The sequence below is a fragment of the Prinia subflava genome, chromosome 2 (assembly GCF_021018805.1).
Source record: "Prinia subflava isolate CZ2003 ecotype Zambia chromosome 2, Cam_Psub_1.2, whole genome shotgun sequence".
NCBI classification, from domain to species: Eukaryota; Metazoa; Chordata; class Aves; order Passeriformes; family Cisticolidae; genus Prinia; species Prinia subflava.
In genome coordinates this window covers 20,838,048-20,856,864 of record NC_086248.1, presented here as the reverse complement: position 1 = coordinate 20,856,864, position 18,817 = coordinate 20,838,048, and the positions used below count along the sequence as shown (strand labels likewise).

Sequence of the window (18,817 nt, the reverse complement as noted above, 5' to 3'; positions counted from 1 at the left end):
TTTTCTGTACAATAATTAGAGCTCTCACCAAGCCCCATGGGAAACTTGCCACTACCCCTTCCTTTACCTGACAAGACTAAAACCCCCAAGTACCAACCAAGTGCCCAAACCATCAAGTCTTTGAAAAAAGGGTTACTCTCCTCCAGACTAAAGCAGTATTACTTTTCAGAGAAACAATAAAAATGTTTTTGAGGGTGAGAAAGAAGAATCCTGGGTTCTGCTCCCTGCCAAATGCGAAGTTTCTGTACTTCTTCCCATTGCCTTTAGTGGGTCAGGGCTCAGCTACATTGCCTGGAGATCTAAGCCATTCTGGCTTGTGCTAGCATTGAAAAACACTTCTGCTTCTGCTGATCTCAAAGCAGAAGCGCATGCTGCAGTCACAGCTACTTCTGTGGCAAGCCTTTACTATCAAAAGTACCTGTAGGCTCTCAGCCCAGATTTTACCAAACAATGGGAATGCTTTTAGCAGCAATGATGCAACTGAGGGCTCAACAAAGTATGGAATTACTTTATGCAATCATTGGAACTAAACATAGAAAGAAGAGAAAATTGACTGTAATGCATGCTGTTTACATTAGTAGAAGCTAACACCTGCTGACCATTCTGAGACAGAAATAAAATAGGTTTCTATTAAGATACCCTTATTTTCATAGCCTGACACTTTCCGCCTTGGATGCATAACATTTTTTACTATAATGGGAATTTCATATGCTGAGCCTGAGTGTTCAGGCAAAGGTTTTCTGGCACTGCTTTCTCTGACTAAGCTCAACTTTTACATCAAGAATTTAGAGCAGGCAATTCAGTATCTCCCACTATAATGTTTTTTTTTTTCCATTGAACAAGACAGATGTGTCTAAATTAAAGGGACAGAAAATATTGCCTGGTTATCTAATCTTATTCCTGCAAGAACAGGCCAAAGAATTTTACTCCTGTACCAAGCCAGTAACTTCTGGATGAATTAGGTCAAAATGCTGTTCTGCTCAGATCATTCATCTCACTTCTATTCAGTTTCTCCGTTTTGGCCAGTGGCCTTGATGGAAAAGCAGGTGTCAAATAGATCACCCTGAATACCTTGAAGAAATGTACATGCTGCTTTTCACTTTGGAATTCTCTTTCCCCAAAATGATCCTTGCTCTTTCTGAAGAGACATACAGACTGGCAACACAACCATGAAAGGTGATGATGATCACAGGACTGTCCCATGTGCTTTTGGACTTTTTGACACAGAGTAGAAGTAAAGACTGTAGTATGCCTGACTAATCTATGATTCAAACTTGTCATTTCCAAGTGCTACAGAATAAAGGGTTGCTAAGGCATGGAGTTAAATATGCAGCATGTTCAACAGTCACAGTGCTATTCCTTGCATTTATTAGTTTTGCAATCTGGACAGAGCTATACAGCCAGGGCCCAGAATAAGAAGTAAAACTTTTACACCAGAATGCAAGACAGAGAGATGTTTAGTTTTATGATTTGGGAGGTGTGAGAAGAAGCTTAGATTCAGGGGTCCTGGTTTGTGGTTCTGACCATTTTGAGATTGTGATGTTTTAGTCAAGTCTAAACTTTGGTTCTGACTGGAAAGATTTTAGATACACAACAACAAATCCTCAAAGCAGATACTGAGGCTTTTCAGCCACTGTCATGTGAAAAGCTGCCTGATTTTGGAGGTACAATCCAAGTATTTATTTCCCATAAGGCTGCAAAATATCTTGACAGAAATACTATCCAGGTATTGGACTAACAGATTCTTCCAACTCTCTTGCCTGTCTCAAAGGTCTTCTATTAGAGAATGAGTGGTACAGACCTCATCCTGAAGAACAAAAAGCAGCACCAGTGAATTTTATCACACAAATGCACATGAACAGTCTTGTCCTCTGTTTCCTATATCAAAATTTAAAACTTTTTGGGACATATGGCACTGACAAACTCCGAAGCTCACACTACAATACACTCAAATGACATTTACTGTTTCTGCATCTACTGTGGAAACCAAACTTCAAAACTCAATTATCAATTGTTATTGAAGAAGTATGTTTGTGTACTGCTCACTTCCATGGCTTTGAAGAGAAACAGGCTTGTGTTAGTAGCCTGCAACTGGAAACTGCCACCCTAGTTTCAAAGAGAATTTTGATAAAGCCAGAGTCTGACATCACTTTAAATTCCAACCCCACTGCAGTCAAGGAAAATTCCCAGTAACTTCATGAGCATCTTACACTGTTGTACTGGGTTTTGGCAAGGTTTTGGCAGTGGGAGGGCTGCAGGGGTGGCTTCTGTGAGAAGCTGCCAAAAGCTCCCCCATGTCTGATAAAGCCAGTGCCAGTCAGCTCCAGGACAGACCCTCCACTGGCCAAAGCAGAGCCCATCAGTGATGGTGGTAGTGCCTCTGGGATGACAAAGTAAACTCCGGAAAAGAGAAAAAAGTTACTGCACAGGAGCCAACTGCAGCCAGAGAACACAGGAGTGAGAATATGTGAAAGAAACAACTCTGCAGGCTCCAAGGTCAGTGCAGGAGGCGAGGGAGGAGGTGCACCATGAGCTGCAGCAGATTCCCCTGCAGCCCATGGTGCAGCCCATGGTGAGGCAGCTGTGCCCCTGCAGGCCATGAAGGTTAATGGTGGAGCATCCCACACTGGAACAGGTGGATGCTGTGGATGCCACAGTCCTGTGGGAAGCCCACACTAGAGCAGATTTGCTGGCAGAACTTGTGACACCACAGAGGAGCCATGCTGGAGCAGTCTGTTCCTGAAGGACTGTACCCAAAGGGAGAGACTCATGCTGAAGCAGTTTGTGAAGAAGAGCAGCCCATGGGAAGGACTTATGCTAGAGAATTTTGTGGAGAACCTTCTCCCTTGCTATAGGAGGGGAAGATTGTGAGGAAGAAGGAGCAACAGAGACAACATGTGATGAAGTGACCACAATGCCCTGTCCATGTCCCTGTATACCACTGGGGAAGGGGGAAAGGTGAAGAATTCAAGTGTAAAGTTAAGCCTGGAAAAAAAAAAGAGAAGTATAGTAGGAAGATGTTCGTAAGATTTGGGTTTATTTCTCATTATCCTACTCTGATTTCCCTAAGTCGACTCTGTTTTGCTCGTAACAGTAACTGGTCAGTGATAACTCACTGTGCTTATCTTGACCCACAGGGCTTACATTTTATTTTCTCTCCCCTGTCCAGCTGGAGAGAGGAGTAATAGAGCACATGGCATCTAGCCAGGGTTAATCCACCACAACTGTAGAGAAAAAGGTAAACAGCAGCTTTCTTTTGAACTAAGGCAATGCGGGGAGTTGCTGTACAAAGAAAGATGAAAGAAAATACAGGATAAGAGGAAAAACTCTCCCATGAACAGATTTGTCTTTGACTGACGGAATCAGAACATTTGTTGCTCACATGCCACTCCAATAGCAAAGGGTTGGCTTTTAGTTCTTACTGTCTAACACCTAAAATATGGGTTCCAGAAATATTAGTTCATTTCCAGAGCTTAGGGCCTGTTTTTCCAATCGACTTACAAGAAAGGGGGAAAGAGAAAAAAGCAGAACTGCTTCCAAGAAAAAAAAACAAAACCATTGTGTAACTCTGACAGGTTGATAGTTTGAAATGATTCAGAAGTCCAGCAGCCTTCCAGCAGTTAGAGATCCAAAGCTGAGATGCAAAACTTACCGAGCTCCTTAAGTACTCCTGGAGAGTCAGTGTCCAGAAAAACAAAAAAGAGCTTGTGCTAATCTATGAATGAGTAAATGTAAAATAACTTCAATTAATGCAAATCATGTTGTGACAGACAACATAACAGCATGGAAGCTGCTTGACCAACATAGGTTGATTTGTATATTATGACTGCAGTTTCTGGCATGTTTCTGAGTGAGTTAAAAGAAGCTGTCAACCTGTCTGTTTCAGCCAGAGGCACAGAAATGGCAGCTTGTGAAACATCACACCTGATGTGACACATCTTTCTTCTCCCCCTGACACAAGATAGAGAATCTGTAGAACCACTGGATTTTTTTCTCGTGCTTGTTTTGCATTAAATAAACTGACTTAACCCATCATGAATTCCTGCCATCCTCGCTGATGAGGTATAAGAAAGAAACTGGGAAGTAGCAAATGTGCAGTTCAGAACCAAACAACCCAGCCAGCTCTTTTTTGCATTAACACCCAATCCCCCATATACAATACTGACCCAGTCTTGTGATCCTTCCGAAGCCAAAACTGCCAGTTAGCATCCAAGGAGCATTTCAGCATGAAAAAACGGGTGCAGCACTGCCAACCAATTGGTCCTGATCCTGCAGAGAGTTACACACAGATTTAAACACTGTTCACAGGACTAGCCCCACTTGTAATGCCAACATCTGCAGTGTAAACTGAGTGTTTGCTTAATTAACTACAGGAGGAAGGCAAAATCTCTGTCCATTCACTGTGTTGTCACATGGTGAAGAGTTCTGGCTCAGGGAATCAGGCAGGAATCTATGGCCCTGGCTACGGAGAGAGCAGGGTCCCTTCCTGCTCAATGAGAGCTCAGTCACACATCAGGTTAAACTGGATGTCAAATCCTGAATAGCTATAAAGTAATTCTTCTTCAATGAAAGGAACTAATCATGCCTGCTCGCTGACAAAACAACACAGAGACCAAACATTAAACAGAAACAATAGATGATGACAATTTCACTGAAAAATAAAACACCAGGACTAAAAATGTAATGTCCTGAGAAGGGTAATGAGATAAAACACCCTGAAAATGAGCTCATTTTTAAAATAGGTATTTTCAAGGAGGTTAAGTGGTATAAATGACTTCTCTGCTTCTGTTCAGAGACAAGAAACAGGCTCCCAACTGCAATGCTGTATAATGTCAGTAGGGATAAACAGAAAAATCCCTGCAAAATCCACAAAATATCCCACCAAGAAAAAAAAATTCAAAAAAGTTTAATTCTACCTTAAAAGAAATTGCAGGATTTCCTTTCATGTTATATTATACCCTTCTTTAGCACTCAGCTGCCCCTAATATCCTCTTGCCACAGGATACTACAGGATGCTGAAACCCCTGGTAAGTAGGATCTGGACGCAGTCATCTCACCACATCGTTGTCTCTATGGTAACCTAGGCCAGCCTTAAATACTATAATCCTGCTTTACCATAGTAAAGCCAGTTAATGACTTCCATTGAATGTTCCTGCCAAATAACAATGCTTTAATATTTACTGACATTTCAAGTCTGTCCATGTCTTTGGACTATTTGTTATACTGAAAAGTGATGCAAACACAGAATTTATGGAAGACAGAAAGCTACTACAGATTTCAGCTTTTGGTATTATCAAGGTGCAGCCCTGCAAACTCCAGCTTCTAAGCGGCACCACTGACTTCAGCGGCACCACTGCCAGGAGCAAGTCCTGCAGAGCACAGAGGAGCTGGGGCAGGCACAGGACCAGTCCTGGCTCTTGGCAGGTTCTCATCAAACAGTGCCATTAGCAGTGGATGACCAGAGCATCCCACTGGCATGCACTGCATGTCCTAATTAAAGAGTGAATAAATGCTGTGTGATGGGCCCTGGGAATGGGAGAATGCAGAACAAGTAGGATGGGCCAAACAGTTAAACAAGGGAGGAAATATTGCTTTGTCAATACTAGTGACAACTTAATTATTATTTTCCACAAACATTCCACTTAATTCCTTTTTGTGAGACAGCTGGTTAAGTCCCTGGAAAATAGAGAGCCGTTTTGCCTCTCAGATCATACAGAAGGATTGTTCTATTTTATTGCTATTCTACTATTTATTGCCCTACTTTTTTTCCTAGCTTTTTGCTCCAGTTTTCTATTGTTTGATTTAATTGCTGTGGAAAAGCTTTACAGAATATTATTATTTCTAGAGGTTTTATTTTTTCTTGATGGGTGAAAAAAGTTGACTACAGGTTTTAATACTATCATTTACTACGTGTAAGTTTGGGTTCGGGAGCCTGCTTTTTGTTGCTTTAAAGCACCAGACATAAAAACCTACCTACTGAAATTCAGTACAAGTTTTTTTGAGGCATCTTCCACCCTGCAAAATCCTGCATGCGTATGTGCACCCAGGGTGTGCGTGTGCTTTTAGCAGGATGGGGTAGCACGCCATGAAGAATTTACAGCGGGAAGCAATCTCCTGCTGTTACACATCCCCAAACGTTAGCGTAAGAGTCATTTAGATTTTTAATAGGTCAGCAGGATAAAAAAAAATAAAATACTCAGGCATCAGGGTTATACTCAGGCTCTTCTGCGACATATGGAGAAGGGATATGGGGACATGCCCGGCCGTCTCGCTGCCCAGGGGAGGCGGATTAAGGGGGCCAGAGGAAAGATACAAGAGCACGATTAAACCTGGCAGTGCCCAACAACCCCTCTCACACACGCGCGGCTCCCGCGGCTCCACGTCGCGGTCCTTCCCGCGGTCCTTCCCGCGGTCCTTCCCGCGGATATCGGCAGACACCGGCACCGGCCCTCCCCAGGGGCTCCGCCGCCCGGCCCCGCTCCCGTCCCGCCCCTCCCCGCTCACCTTTCGGCGCCGAGCCCCGCACGCTCCCGGGCAGCTCCCGCAGCACGGCGGCCCCGGCGCCTCGCCCGGCAGCGGCAGCGGGCGGGGGAGGCCGGGGAGGCGGGGGAGCGGCGCCGCGATGCCAGGCGGGGCAAATGGCTGAAGAGCGGGGGCCGGGCTGGCGGAGGGGCCGGCCGCGCTCAGCCCCTTTGTTCGCCCGGCAGGCGGAGGGAGGCGCGGGCACGGACCTGTTGCTGCTGGCGGCGGCTCCCGGCGAGGGGAGCCCGCGCTGCCCCGCGGGGTGAGGCGGGGCGGCGGCGGAGGGCCCCACCTGCCCGCGCTGAGGAGAAACTCCCCCCGTGGCGCCGGCGGGGAGCGCCGGGCCCTCCCTCACCTCCGGGCGGGGCCGGGAGCCGAGCCGAGGGAAGCGGGGCGGCGGCGCCGCTCCCTGCGTGAGGCGGGCCCGGGGCTTCGCCGCGGGAGCCGCAGCGGCCCGGCCGGAGCCCCGAGGGCCGCGGCCCCGGCCCCGCCCGGGAGGCTGCCCGCACGGAGCCGCTGCGGTATGCAGGTGTCTGCCGGCGGAGGCCAGGTGCAATCGGCACCAGAGTCCCATTTTCTCCTGCGTTTCGACGCTGAGACTCTCATCGGGATTCCCAGGACTGGACCCTCTCTTCAGTTTCTTAAAAAGCTCTCCACGTTATGTTATTTGTGCTCTGGGTCTGCTCCCGACACGGGCAGTGGTACCTAACCCAGCTCAGGCCCCGCCGCAGGCTGCAGTGTGATTTCTGCCGAGACAGCAGACGTGCCGTCCTGTCCGGTCTTTCTGACCTGTTCCTGGTGCTGGGATGTATCATATTGTCTTTGTAAGGAATACAAAGTTTTCCTTATAAATACATAGGAATTCATAGTTTTCCTATGCTACTGCTGCCTCAAAACACTATTCAGCTGCAGATGTTCTCTTTTTCCATCTCCACTGACTCCAAGGTCCTGTCAGACTGGTTCCCCTGCAGTGCCCAGTGAGTGGCTCCTGGCCTTGGGAGACACTCCTGAGCAGACTTGAAAAGCTACTACTGTCTCCTGTCTCAAATCAACCTGACAATTAATTGCTGCTGTGCTGGCAGTGTGGTCATTGCAGCTGTATGTTCTTCCAGCATCATGGTTGTGATGGCTAAGCGTGGCTGGGTGTCTTCTCCTGCATTTTGTCCCATTGCTTCTACTTTTTGACATCAGTTGTGCTAAAAACTCTAAGGTGTTGATGTAGCACTTAATAAACTAAGATGCTTGCACGCAGTGCTGGGTAACTGTAACCACTTGAAACCCTTGGCTCCGCTCATGTTGTGCACTGACTTCAGAGCAGCCCTTCACCAGAGGCTGGTGTTCAAGGAGAGGTCACCTCTGATCTCCAGTGAGAGAGGCAGTGCTCTTCTGGGTGCTATGAAATAGCTAAGCAACGATCATAAAGTGTCACCAGGGTTGTAGAAGAGACAGTAACCACAACCCGTGGCCTTAGCATAACTGCAATTTGTCACTTTCCCCTGGTGTGGGTCCACTACAAGGTTAGGATGTAAGTTTTGTATGTGGTTTTATTCCTGGCTAGCTGGAAGAAACTTCCATGTGATACAGCAGATCCATTAAAACCTGCCAGAAATAACTCCTCTCTGAGACATCAGGAATTAATATTCTTGCTGTTTCATGTTACTTTAAATACTATATAATTCAAGATGACACTAAAATTAGATGACTGATGCAGCTATCGGAAATTATTTTCACTTTTAAAATCTCTGCTGTTCTATTTCTCTGTGGAATATTGTCTCTCCTTAAGGTGCCTGACTTCTATTCATACTGATGAGAGTTATGTGACCGTGGCAGCAATATAATATCTGAGATCTTATGAGATCATTCTGACTCATGCTTTCTGAATACATGAAAATTTTAACCACTACTGGATTTTCTTAGTTTCTCCTCAGCTTTACTTGCCACATCAAATTCCAGTATGAGTGTACAGAGGTGTCTGACTTTTAGTTTGTGGAGACATTTTGAAAACCAGTGGTGGGTAGGAAGTAGCATATTGTGTTTTTATGGGCCATGCTTGCCTCTGTGGCTAGAGCCAGCAGAAGACCTGTACAAAATCCAGTTCCCGTGGAAATAATAGCCTGAGAAGTCAGGTAGCACTTCGCTGTTGCAGACTTCATCTTCTGCCCTCACTGAACATTGCCAGAAGCAGATCAGGTAAAATGACCTCAATTCTGCTTTATGAAAGTTCAGCTTTGGGCAGCAATTCCCTAAGTTTGTAACTCAGTCTGCTTTCTTCCCACTGAGTTTCTTTACAGTTCCCCATGCCGCTTTGTCATTAAACCCATTAGTGAAAACAAATATAAAGGAGTTGCTGACCTCTTTTGAAAAATACTGCTGCTCTGTGGATCATAGGCCAGGACACTTGCCATGGAGAATAAGGCTGCTCATCAATTAGCCTCAGTTTCTTGCAGAAGTTGAGGTGATGAAAAAACTGGGACACCCATTGTAGAAATCATCTGGTTTAGTCGCTTGATTTCCCTACTTAACCTGAATTCCCAAGGCTCCATTTATAATTATTGTACAGGAATAACTATGTCTGAAGGGCAATTTTTCTCACCTATCTCTGACATCCTAGGATGAGGTGAATCATCCTTTGGTATTTCTTATTTTTCTCCATTTGCTGTAAAGTCAGACTGGTACAGCTGTAGACAATTTTTAAATGCCTGAATTACATGAGATGAATCATTGTCCCAGTGTAGAAAGACCATGTCATAAAAAAAATCAGGTATCACACAGTTTACAGGATATGTAGCTTGGTGCCTGACATGCATTTCTGTAGCCCAACTGATGGGACAAATATTCAAGGGGACTGGTAGATTATTGTGATGCTGCTGCTGGCCATCAGGATCTGCTGAGATCCTGTGTTCTGCAAGGGGCAGTTGGCCTGGGGCAACAAGAGTAGAGGCAGGAAGGGAAGCCTTTGCTGTGCTCTGTCCCAGAAACCTCAGGTGGCCCCTGCCCAGTCACATACAGCAGACTTCCTTCTGGACATGCAGCCCATGCTCTGTGTGTGTCATGTACCAGCAGTGGTGCTCAGTAATAAAAAGGAAACACAGGCACAAAAGAATTTTATCAAGTGTTTCTCTGGCTAAAAAGAAAAATAAAATCCAAATGAAGAAATAGTAGAGGGAAGTTTTTTTCATCTCACATACCTTTCTGTTTAATCCACCTCAGGCAAAGCAAAGTATTCCTCCTAGAAGGCATACTACTGTGATGTTTTCAGTGCAGAAATAGGCATTGGTGCTGAATGCCTTTCCCATGACGGGGTCACCAAACAGCATCCTGATCCAGAGCACATGTGCTCAGAGCTTGTCAGGGCCATGCTCTTCCAGGACAAGGTAATACATTTATTTTCTTTCTCCCACTGGCTGCACCAGGAGCTGCATTGCTGCCATTCCCAGCTCAGAGGCTGTCTTGCAGGATTGGGCTATCATGGTAGCTGGAGGAAATGCACAGTTCCTCAGCCAAAATTAGCCAGTAGATCACATCAAAAATTAATCACTCAGTCCTCAGCTGGTTGATTCTTAGCAGAACTTCTCATTTAAGGAGGTCAGGAATAATTTAACCAAATAATTATTTTATCCAGATGAAATATTCACTCCACACCCTATGAATCAGGAAGCTTTAAGCCTTCCTAGGTAACAGGCTCAGAGTGTAGCTCACAGCCTATGCAAGCTGGCTTCTCTAAGTAAGCAAAGTAGAATCCTGCAGATAGTGCACCCGTGGCAGCACAGAGCTGCATACGGATCCACACTCAGTTATTTACCCATCTAATTAGGTGGGCTTTGCAGCCTTTGCTCACTGAGTCCATCACGTTGTGGGCACGTCCAGCACACCAGTCAGCACTGGTGTGTCTGCACTGACTTGCCACCAGTGTCTTTGCACATGCAAAGCTGTTTGTAGGCTATTTTTAGTTTTCTGGGTTGTTTTGTTAGTTTGTTTTACTATTATTATTTAGATTGGAACAAGGACGCATTGAAAAAATAAATGTTGCAGATCAAAATTCTGGAATACGTAATAGTTGAAACTTGCCGGTATTCCTTCTGTGAATAGATACTGGAGTATCAGATACATAGTGGTAGTAGCTGATGTCTGTGTTCCCTACAGTGCCCTGAGATCTGCTTCATGGCTAGAAGCCAACATGTAAAACCAAAACAGAACGAGAAAAGAAAACCTGACTTCTTTTGCTCATCCTGTGTTTAACAGCTGAACATTTCTGTGTGAAATGCTTCTTGGTGTTGTAATACAACAGCCTCAAGGCTTGGTTTGATGCTATTGCTGGAACAGACAAAATAGTTATTGTATTTCTGCTGAGAAAAGATGCCTAAAATATATTTGTATTTGGAATACAAATATAAGAATATATTTGGAATACAAAACCTATATATGCTGTATATACATCAGATGCAGGGCCAAGTTGATCTGCCTGTAATATTTTTCATACATCCCTGTAATGCACCCAGAGAGTAGAACTGGAAGAAGAGTGCTGGTTGCACCATGAGGGTTATCAGCTTGTAGCAGATAGAGCCTTATAATTGTAAGGAAAAACAAATAATAAAGATTTCTTCAGTGTTGGTTTGCTTACTTCTGTGCACCAGAGACAAATCAATATTGGTTTTAATTTAAGAAAAAGCAACCAGAATAAAAAAAGAAATAGCTTATTAACAGACTTCTGCCACCCAAAAGAATGTTCTGAATAGGTGGAGAAGCTTTTAATCAGATTGAAAGTATCTGATAAGGTTAAAAGACAGGGAATACACAGCATTTACTTAGATGAACAATTGAGAAAATGTTCACTTCATACCCTAATTTGCTAAAAATAAACCCCAAAAGAATTCAGAAAAAAAAAGAAAAAAAAAAGAAAAAAAAAAAGAAAGCCTACTCTTGCTCTTTACTTTGCTGAATTTATCCAGTCATTTCTTCCTAGCCATAATCAGCCACAGATTGTTCCCATTGCCTGTCTCAGCTAAATGTGTCTATGACTGTGGCCTGTGAGCAAAACACCTCATTATCTGTGTGTTTCTCCCCAAATGCCATATGGAATGCTATCAGGTATCGGTGTGGGCTCTAACCAGCTTTGCTCCCCTGAAAGGCAAGGAAAGGACTGGCACACGGATCCCACCTGAAGGGCCTCACGGTGTGTCTGTAGCCTCTGAAGGGCTCTGGAGTTCAGCAGTGCAGATGCAGCTTAAGTTAACTGATGGTGTCGCTTGTGATCAGGATTAAAAGCATCACAGGCTGCTCTGAGCAGCATTGCAGAAGAGTGGTTGTTCTTAGAAATCTTGGGGGTAATCCTCCTCATTAATGCATACAGTCTGTGCTACCCAACTCTACAGAAAGAGAAATCTCCTTAGAAAGGGCACACTGAAAAGCATTTAGTTAGTGTAGTCTGGCAGGCATGTTCTGCAACTTGAAATGCACACAGATAGAGCAGACCAGAAAAGCCCACAGGAAACAATTTAAACAATTTGATTTGGAAGGCGTGAGGGAATGCAGTTTTTATACCCACATTAAAGGTGATCCTGATGCTCAAGTTGAAACCCACAGAGTTTCTCCCCAACGTGGAACAAGAGAAAGGAAAAATGAAACTTCTGTAACTCTGTAGCTAAGTTTTTTGAATTTTAAACCACACTCATTATCTGCATTTGGGCATTTAAGGTTTCAGTGGAAATCAGGTACTTCAGTGCTTTGAGAAAACTCTGCTGGAGGCTCAGCTGAACCTTTTGATGTCAAAATACTCCTGAAATTGTATTTCCAGTAAATTCTTACAATGATTTAATCTCCCCCAAGGGGTGTCATTTTAATCCTAGGTGTTCTGGCTTATCTTGTATGTTGGGACACACACTAATCATAACTGTGATTATCACTGGAGTATAACAATATGTACAACAGTAGAACTCGCAGTTCTGCTGTCAAGGCCTGTTTTGCTGGAGGAAAAAAATCCCTTTGAACACCTTTGAAGGTCATGCTGTGAAAGACTAACTGCTTTATAGTGTGGTTTATGGAGCTTGGCCAAAGCACTTGAAGCGCTTTTGGTCATATATCGGCATTGTTGCACTTCAGATGGAGTCACACAGTAAATCTTCATTTGCTAGGAAATTTTCAGGTCCTTTCATCTGAAACTCCCTCAGTGTTGCTTTGCTGACTCTTTGTTTTAGGAGGAAAAAGGTGTTTTCTGGCAATTTTAGCTGGGCATGTATTTAAAGAAAAATGCTATTAATCAAATAAACACAATTACAAGGTAGCAGGAACTAATTCTGAAAAATCTCGACCTAGATTTGTCAAATTGAATAGCAGATCGATCTGGCAGTGTGCATGCTGCATTTGTGAGGAAACAGGACGTAGATTCTACATGCAGTGATAAAGCCCCTAAATATTAAAAGCTATAGGAAGTAGATCAGAATTTTGAGCTGTGGCATGGTGCAAGCAGCTGATGAATCATCCCATCCCAGATTAACAGTGGCACTCTTCATACTAGCTTGGTACCTGTGTGGTACATGTCAAGTCTATGCTAGAAGGTATTTCTGTCTCCTCACAGGCCCCAAGTTCCAGACTGTTGGACAACCATCCCACAGAAAGGTTGTATGGATACATGCAAGGCTGCATCGGTATCAAGTAGAGGCAGAAAGCCTGTCCTGCAAATGGCACCACACAATTTACATCCACATAGTTAATCAGTCCCTGAATTACAGCAGGTAAGTGGCTTTGCTAGTGCTGTCTGACCGGAGCAGCCCCGGCCAGGCTCAACCCCAGCCAGCCAACCACTGCCTGTGATCTCAGCTCAGTGCTCCAGTTGTCACCCTAGTTCTGGCCAGTTCACTCACACAGACATTTTCCACCACCACATGTACAGGACACCTGAAAGGAGGAGATTGTTTAAAGGACTAATCATGGGCTTAGAGAGCACCAATGGCTTTAATCTGTGTGCTTTTAGAGACTCGTCATATAGCTTCAAGTCAGGCAAAAGCTTTTCAACTTACTTTCTTCCTACCTAAAGATACTAATCTGCCTTCTTAACAGGACTATTATTATGTGAAGTATTATTACTATGAAGCCATGTAAAGTAGTCTAAAAATACTGTTATCAGCTCCATGGTATCACTCATTGCAATACAGACTAACTCATGCAGAACCCTCCATTACAGCTGCACCTTCCAAATGACTGATACTTCACACCTGCAAATGCATTTTACAAAAACCAATTTGTCTATATGCAGTTTGAAAATTAAATAGGAAGGAAAAGAGAGAACAGTAAAGTTTAAGCACTGAACCACAGTTCAGGAAACCCTTCCCAATATACAGGCCTCTCTCAAAGAGGCAATAAGCAATTTTAGCCCTCAGATTGTCACCATAAATAATGCACTGTAAATTGCCATTTGGACAGAATCTGTCTCCAAGTGTGCACAGGTATCCTGCACTCGTATAATTTGATGTTTTTCAGAACTATGTATTAAAGAGATGTGGTATACAGCCTGGAGCAAAAAGCAGGCTTTCCTAGCTACCAAAGAATTCTCAGTAACTCCTCTTGTTTGTTTATTCTAGCACAGGTACACTCGAAAAGGCTATTTCCGAGTCTGATAAATACAAGTCTCTGTATTTAAACACAATCATGGGATTATGTATGTATCCTTTAGGGCAGTTTAATTAGAACGAATAGCCTGTTAGCAACTGAAAATTAATTTCCTCTCTTAAAGTCTTTGCTCTGCAATACTCATTTTCAAAATTAATGCTTCTCATTTTTATGCAGCATGCATGCTGCCCAAGTGCTGATGCTTACTCCACATAGCATAGCAGAAATTCTTCTGCTTAGACAGTATTTGGGTCCATTGATACAGTAATCAAACCTCATAATAAATGACTGCATAATTTTCAGAAACTGCATTTGGTGGCATTTAAATTGTAGAAATACAAAACTAAAAAAAATTAATCTTTGTCATCCTAACCACATATCCTATTTTCTCCTGCATGAGTCCATTAATACACATCTATTATTCATAAACGCATGACCCAAATTCTAGCCTTCTAGTTGAAATGACAACCCAAGATATTCTTCTGAAGTTAATTTTATCTTATTTTTTTATTCAACATATTTCTCAATTTATACTTTGAACATAAATACACAAGTTTTATGGCTCATGTTACAAAAGACACTACTATGTGTTAGAAAACATATACAGAATATATTGTAGTGGTTACACTTGTTCCGCTTTTTTCCTATTATTTTTATAACTCCTAATAATCTAGACAAGCAGTATCAGAAAGCAAAATTCAACCTCCGAGCAGCACAGTCTACATCAGGTATAAGGACTACTTGCCTGCTGCAAGAGAAACTTTGGTTCCTGCCTGTTTTCATAGTAAGGTAATACCAGTAAGTTGCATGTCAAAAAGAAACATTGCACCTTGTGCTCAGTTAGTTACTAAAATCTAGTTCATGACAATCTGTGTTTTTAAAGACACACAGCTTCTCTTTTGCTTTACATCTTAGTAAGATAAATACATAGGTATTTTCAAAATAGGGTAATTGAATGAGGGACCCATTCTTTTCCTATGGAAGTCACTGGGAAAACTCCAGTGTACTTTAAGAAGAGCAGATTTGTACTTTGTTTTTATTATTCTATTGATAGAACTGAAAAAAATTACATTTCAGCTGACAGGATAAATGTCTCTTTACAAGTCTCAAGAATTACTGCTAGAGGATCTTGCAATAACCCCATGCAAGGATTTCCAGTTGAGTGCATAGTGAACTCTACTTACTACTCCTAGTGATCAAGATCCATCAGAAAGTAGATGTGATTCTCCAGTCCTGAAGGCAGGGACATGGAATACCATGCCCAAGGAGCATGTGAAATAAAACCTGTGGTCTTTTTGCTGCAGTGTAGCCAAGAGATACTAGATTATATATGCTTTATACACAGAAGCATCTTTTAACTTGTTTTTCAGTATACATACATTAAACTGCACAAAGTAGTACTTCCACACAGTGGGCAAAGAGCAGCTCCCAGGGCCATAGCTATGGAAGAGTACAGAAAATGAAACTGGCCTTGATCTCTCAAGCCAGGGGAACCTAGGTAGCAGGTTAGGGAGAAGAAGAAGTTTGTGAAAATGTTGCCAGCTGCCTGGCTTAGAGGCACTCTGCTTTTTTCCTATTTTTTTTTTCCCTAACAGGACTCAAGCCAACACTAAGCCTATGCCAACACCAATAATACTCAACGGAAGTTGCAAGACACATAGCAAAAAACATGGAATAAAAGCACAAAACAGTAATGAAGATCCTAAGCCTACAATCCCATCTGTAACAAGTATCCTTTGTGACTCATTGAAATCCATGCTATTATGGCTCAATGGAGGAAGTGGGCAAAGCCTCTGAAATCAGGATGCATACCTGATTTTGAAATGCCTATTTTGGTGCCACTTTGCAGGCAAAGACTGCATTCCCTCACCGGCATTCCCTCTGTCCCACTCACTGGTGTCAGGCATCAGGGAAGACCTGATGTTAGTCCAGTGCTGCGTCAGCCTACACATTGATTTTGGGGTCACCTTGATAGAAGTTTGCTTTCTAAGGCAGACAAGACTGAGATTTTAGATGTACACAAATCTGCTGCAAAATTAAGACAATAAATTTCAGCAGCATTTTAAAAACCCCAACCCTATTGCTATATCAAACAAAACACCTGAACCTCTTGCACTCTTTGCCTTGAAATGGCATGTGCTGGGAAACACTGCTATTATGGTTGATAGTGATTTAAACCAGGCAGTTGAAACAAAACAGGCAGTGGAATCAAGACTTTGAATTAGAAGTAGCAGAAACAATTCCAGGGCAAATCACCTTCTTACTGGGATAATAATGGTACTAAAGTAGCCAGAAGTTTTACTTGATTCTAGTTAATGCATACATCTGACAAACGTTCTACTTAAAATATACTTAAATGGCATTTTACTGAACTGATGGACAGTATTGGAGTTCTTAACAAAACAAAAAGTTAATCATTCTACTTTCTCTGTATTTCAGCCTACTGACAAGGGAAAAGAATGTTCCCAGTGACTCAATTTAACAAGTTACCTGCATTAAACAGATTTTGACTGAAGGATGTGCCTCATCACTATTTCTGGCAACGTCTCTAGGAGCTGAAGCCTTTGTCTTGTATTTCACATGTGCAGAGATTAGTGCAACAATCTAAATTCAAAGTTTCCTTTGGAAATACATCAATTCATGAATAAAACATTGATTAGGTCCCTACTTAGAATTCATCCTTTCAACAGTACCAAAGTGACAACTTGCCCATTTGAGGGAATGAAGCTGTGCACGCCACTTCCCCAACAGCCATTTACAGGAGTGTGCTTTAATGAACCTGGGTGAGAAAAAGCGCCTGCCACTCAGGTATGACCGTATCTCTGCCGTCGCTGTTGCACTGTGACATTATTTGATAGATGCTAGCCTGGGGACACAGCACAACTCAGCTAATGTAGGACTTACAGTGATTACCTGCATTTCCTAGAGATATTCCTATATTAGTATGTATCTTCCCAATTAATGACTTGATTAATAACTCCATTATGAATTTACTGGTTGTGTATGCCTCCTTAAAATGTTGCAATCCATGTTTAGCTTTGATATTGAGTTGCAGAGGATGTGTTAGCAGCACTACAATGCACAGCTGCCCTCTATTGGTATTTTCTATTTGCCTGAAGTCATCGCATCCTTACAACTTTCTGTATAACAAAAACAAGTTCCATATACATTGCACCTACCAAGAAAATTAATGTGATTTTTCTACTGCAATATTTTTAATAATATTAATATTAAAATAGAATTTAGTATTTTTAAAAAATCTGTGTTCTATGTTGAAATAAACAAATACTGATTAATTAGATTAGCCAGTTTTGTTCCAATCAAACTCTGGTTTGTGGAATGAAGTTTTAAACTATTATAATTCTTGCCAAATTAATATTAGCTCACATTAGACTACTTATTATTTTAAAATATTTTCTAATTTGTTAAAATCTACTGTTCCATGCAATATGTCACTTTGGAAGCAACTGATTTATGTCAGCGGAAACCAGCATGAGACATGGCATGTCTTCCTTGCCTTCCCTAAGTGCTATAAGAACATAATTAGGACACTTATAAATGTGAGTATAAATAAGGTAAGAGATACTGAGACCATTTAAAAGTCCCTAACAGTTCCTTTTTTCCTAAATATCAAAGACAGCACCAATAGCTAAACATTTTCCAATACTCTACCACTGCAGAATGTTTTAAGTATGTGAAGAATGTCTTGCACCCTTATTCCTGTGATCCAAGCCTACTGAAATTGCTCCCAGGTGTATAAAGTCCATCTGCTTGGGTCCTAAGCTGGCATTAGCCACAAAAGGATATCACTCTTTTTTTAATAGCAAAAACAATCTTGGGTTTGATTCAGTTAGATATTTAATAGTGGGATTTGCCAGACCATCACTGAAGACACTAGTTCATCTTGTCGCTGCTGCTTGGTCTTCTTGTTCAGTCTTCTGTGTCCTTGGCCACCAGAAATTACTAATACTGAACTTGCTTTCATTTTCTTAGATTTCTGTCTTTTACTTTTAAATGAGATATTTTGATCCTTCAGAAGCTCATAAATGTTACTGTCCTCTGGTCTGTGTTCTAGGGAACTTGATCCATGAGACAAAGTAAGGGATCCAGAAGATGATGACAAGTCACTTCTTTGTGCAATGGACCCTGCTGAATCCCCCAGCCAAACTGCAGTGTCCTGGGTGTTACTAAGGGAAGAGCCTGGTCTTTCACTGTGCAGAATGTTCTTTTGGTCATCGTCCTTAGGTTCCGAGCCAGGAGGGAGGCTGTGCCTCAATTTGTTTCTGTTCTTCTTGTTTATAGATGTAGCTGTTACAAGAAACTTGACTGGGCTATTGTGTGCATGGTATGACACCATTCCTCTTCCTGGAGCCAAAAGAAAAGACACAATTAAAGAACATTATTTCCCAGACCACAGTGTTCTACCATAATTAGTTCATGAAAATTGCTCAGAATAGCATAACTCGTGAAACCCTATTATACGCATCCAGTCTTTTGCCTTGTGTGGACACTATTTAAAGAAAAAAATAAGTACAAAAATAATGTTCTACAAGTGTTTTAGGACCAATAAATCAGCTGAAAAATGGCATATGAACTTTAGAGGATGTTCTTTTGGGCTCTGTTCTCACTACAGCATGAGCACAGAAATACTGCTGACCTTTTACCTGGCATCAACACAAACATAACACTG

General features: G+C 42.4%; 1 protein-coding gene across 7 annotated transcripts in view; it reads right to left on the bottom strand.

The window, feature by feature from the left end:
- Nucleotides 1-14,615: 14,615 nt before the first annotated feature.
- The window catches only part of ARHGEF10 (Rho guanine nucleotide exchange factor 10), a 109,955-nt gene continuing 105,753 nt past the window's right edge, over nucleotides 14,616-18,817 (bottom strand). For all 7 annotated transcript variants that reach the window (XM_063389330.1, XM_063389328.1, XM_063389331.1 and 4 more), the window contains one exon: nucleotides 14,616-18,492. In XM_063389330.1, coding sequence (XP_063245400.1) covers nucleotides 17,978-18,492 — 515 coding nt within the window. In that variant the 3' untranslated portion in view covers nucleotides 14,616-17,977. The remainder of the gene's footprint in view (nucleotides 18,493-18,817) is intronic.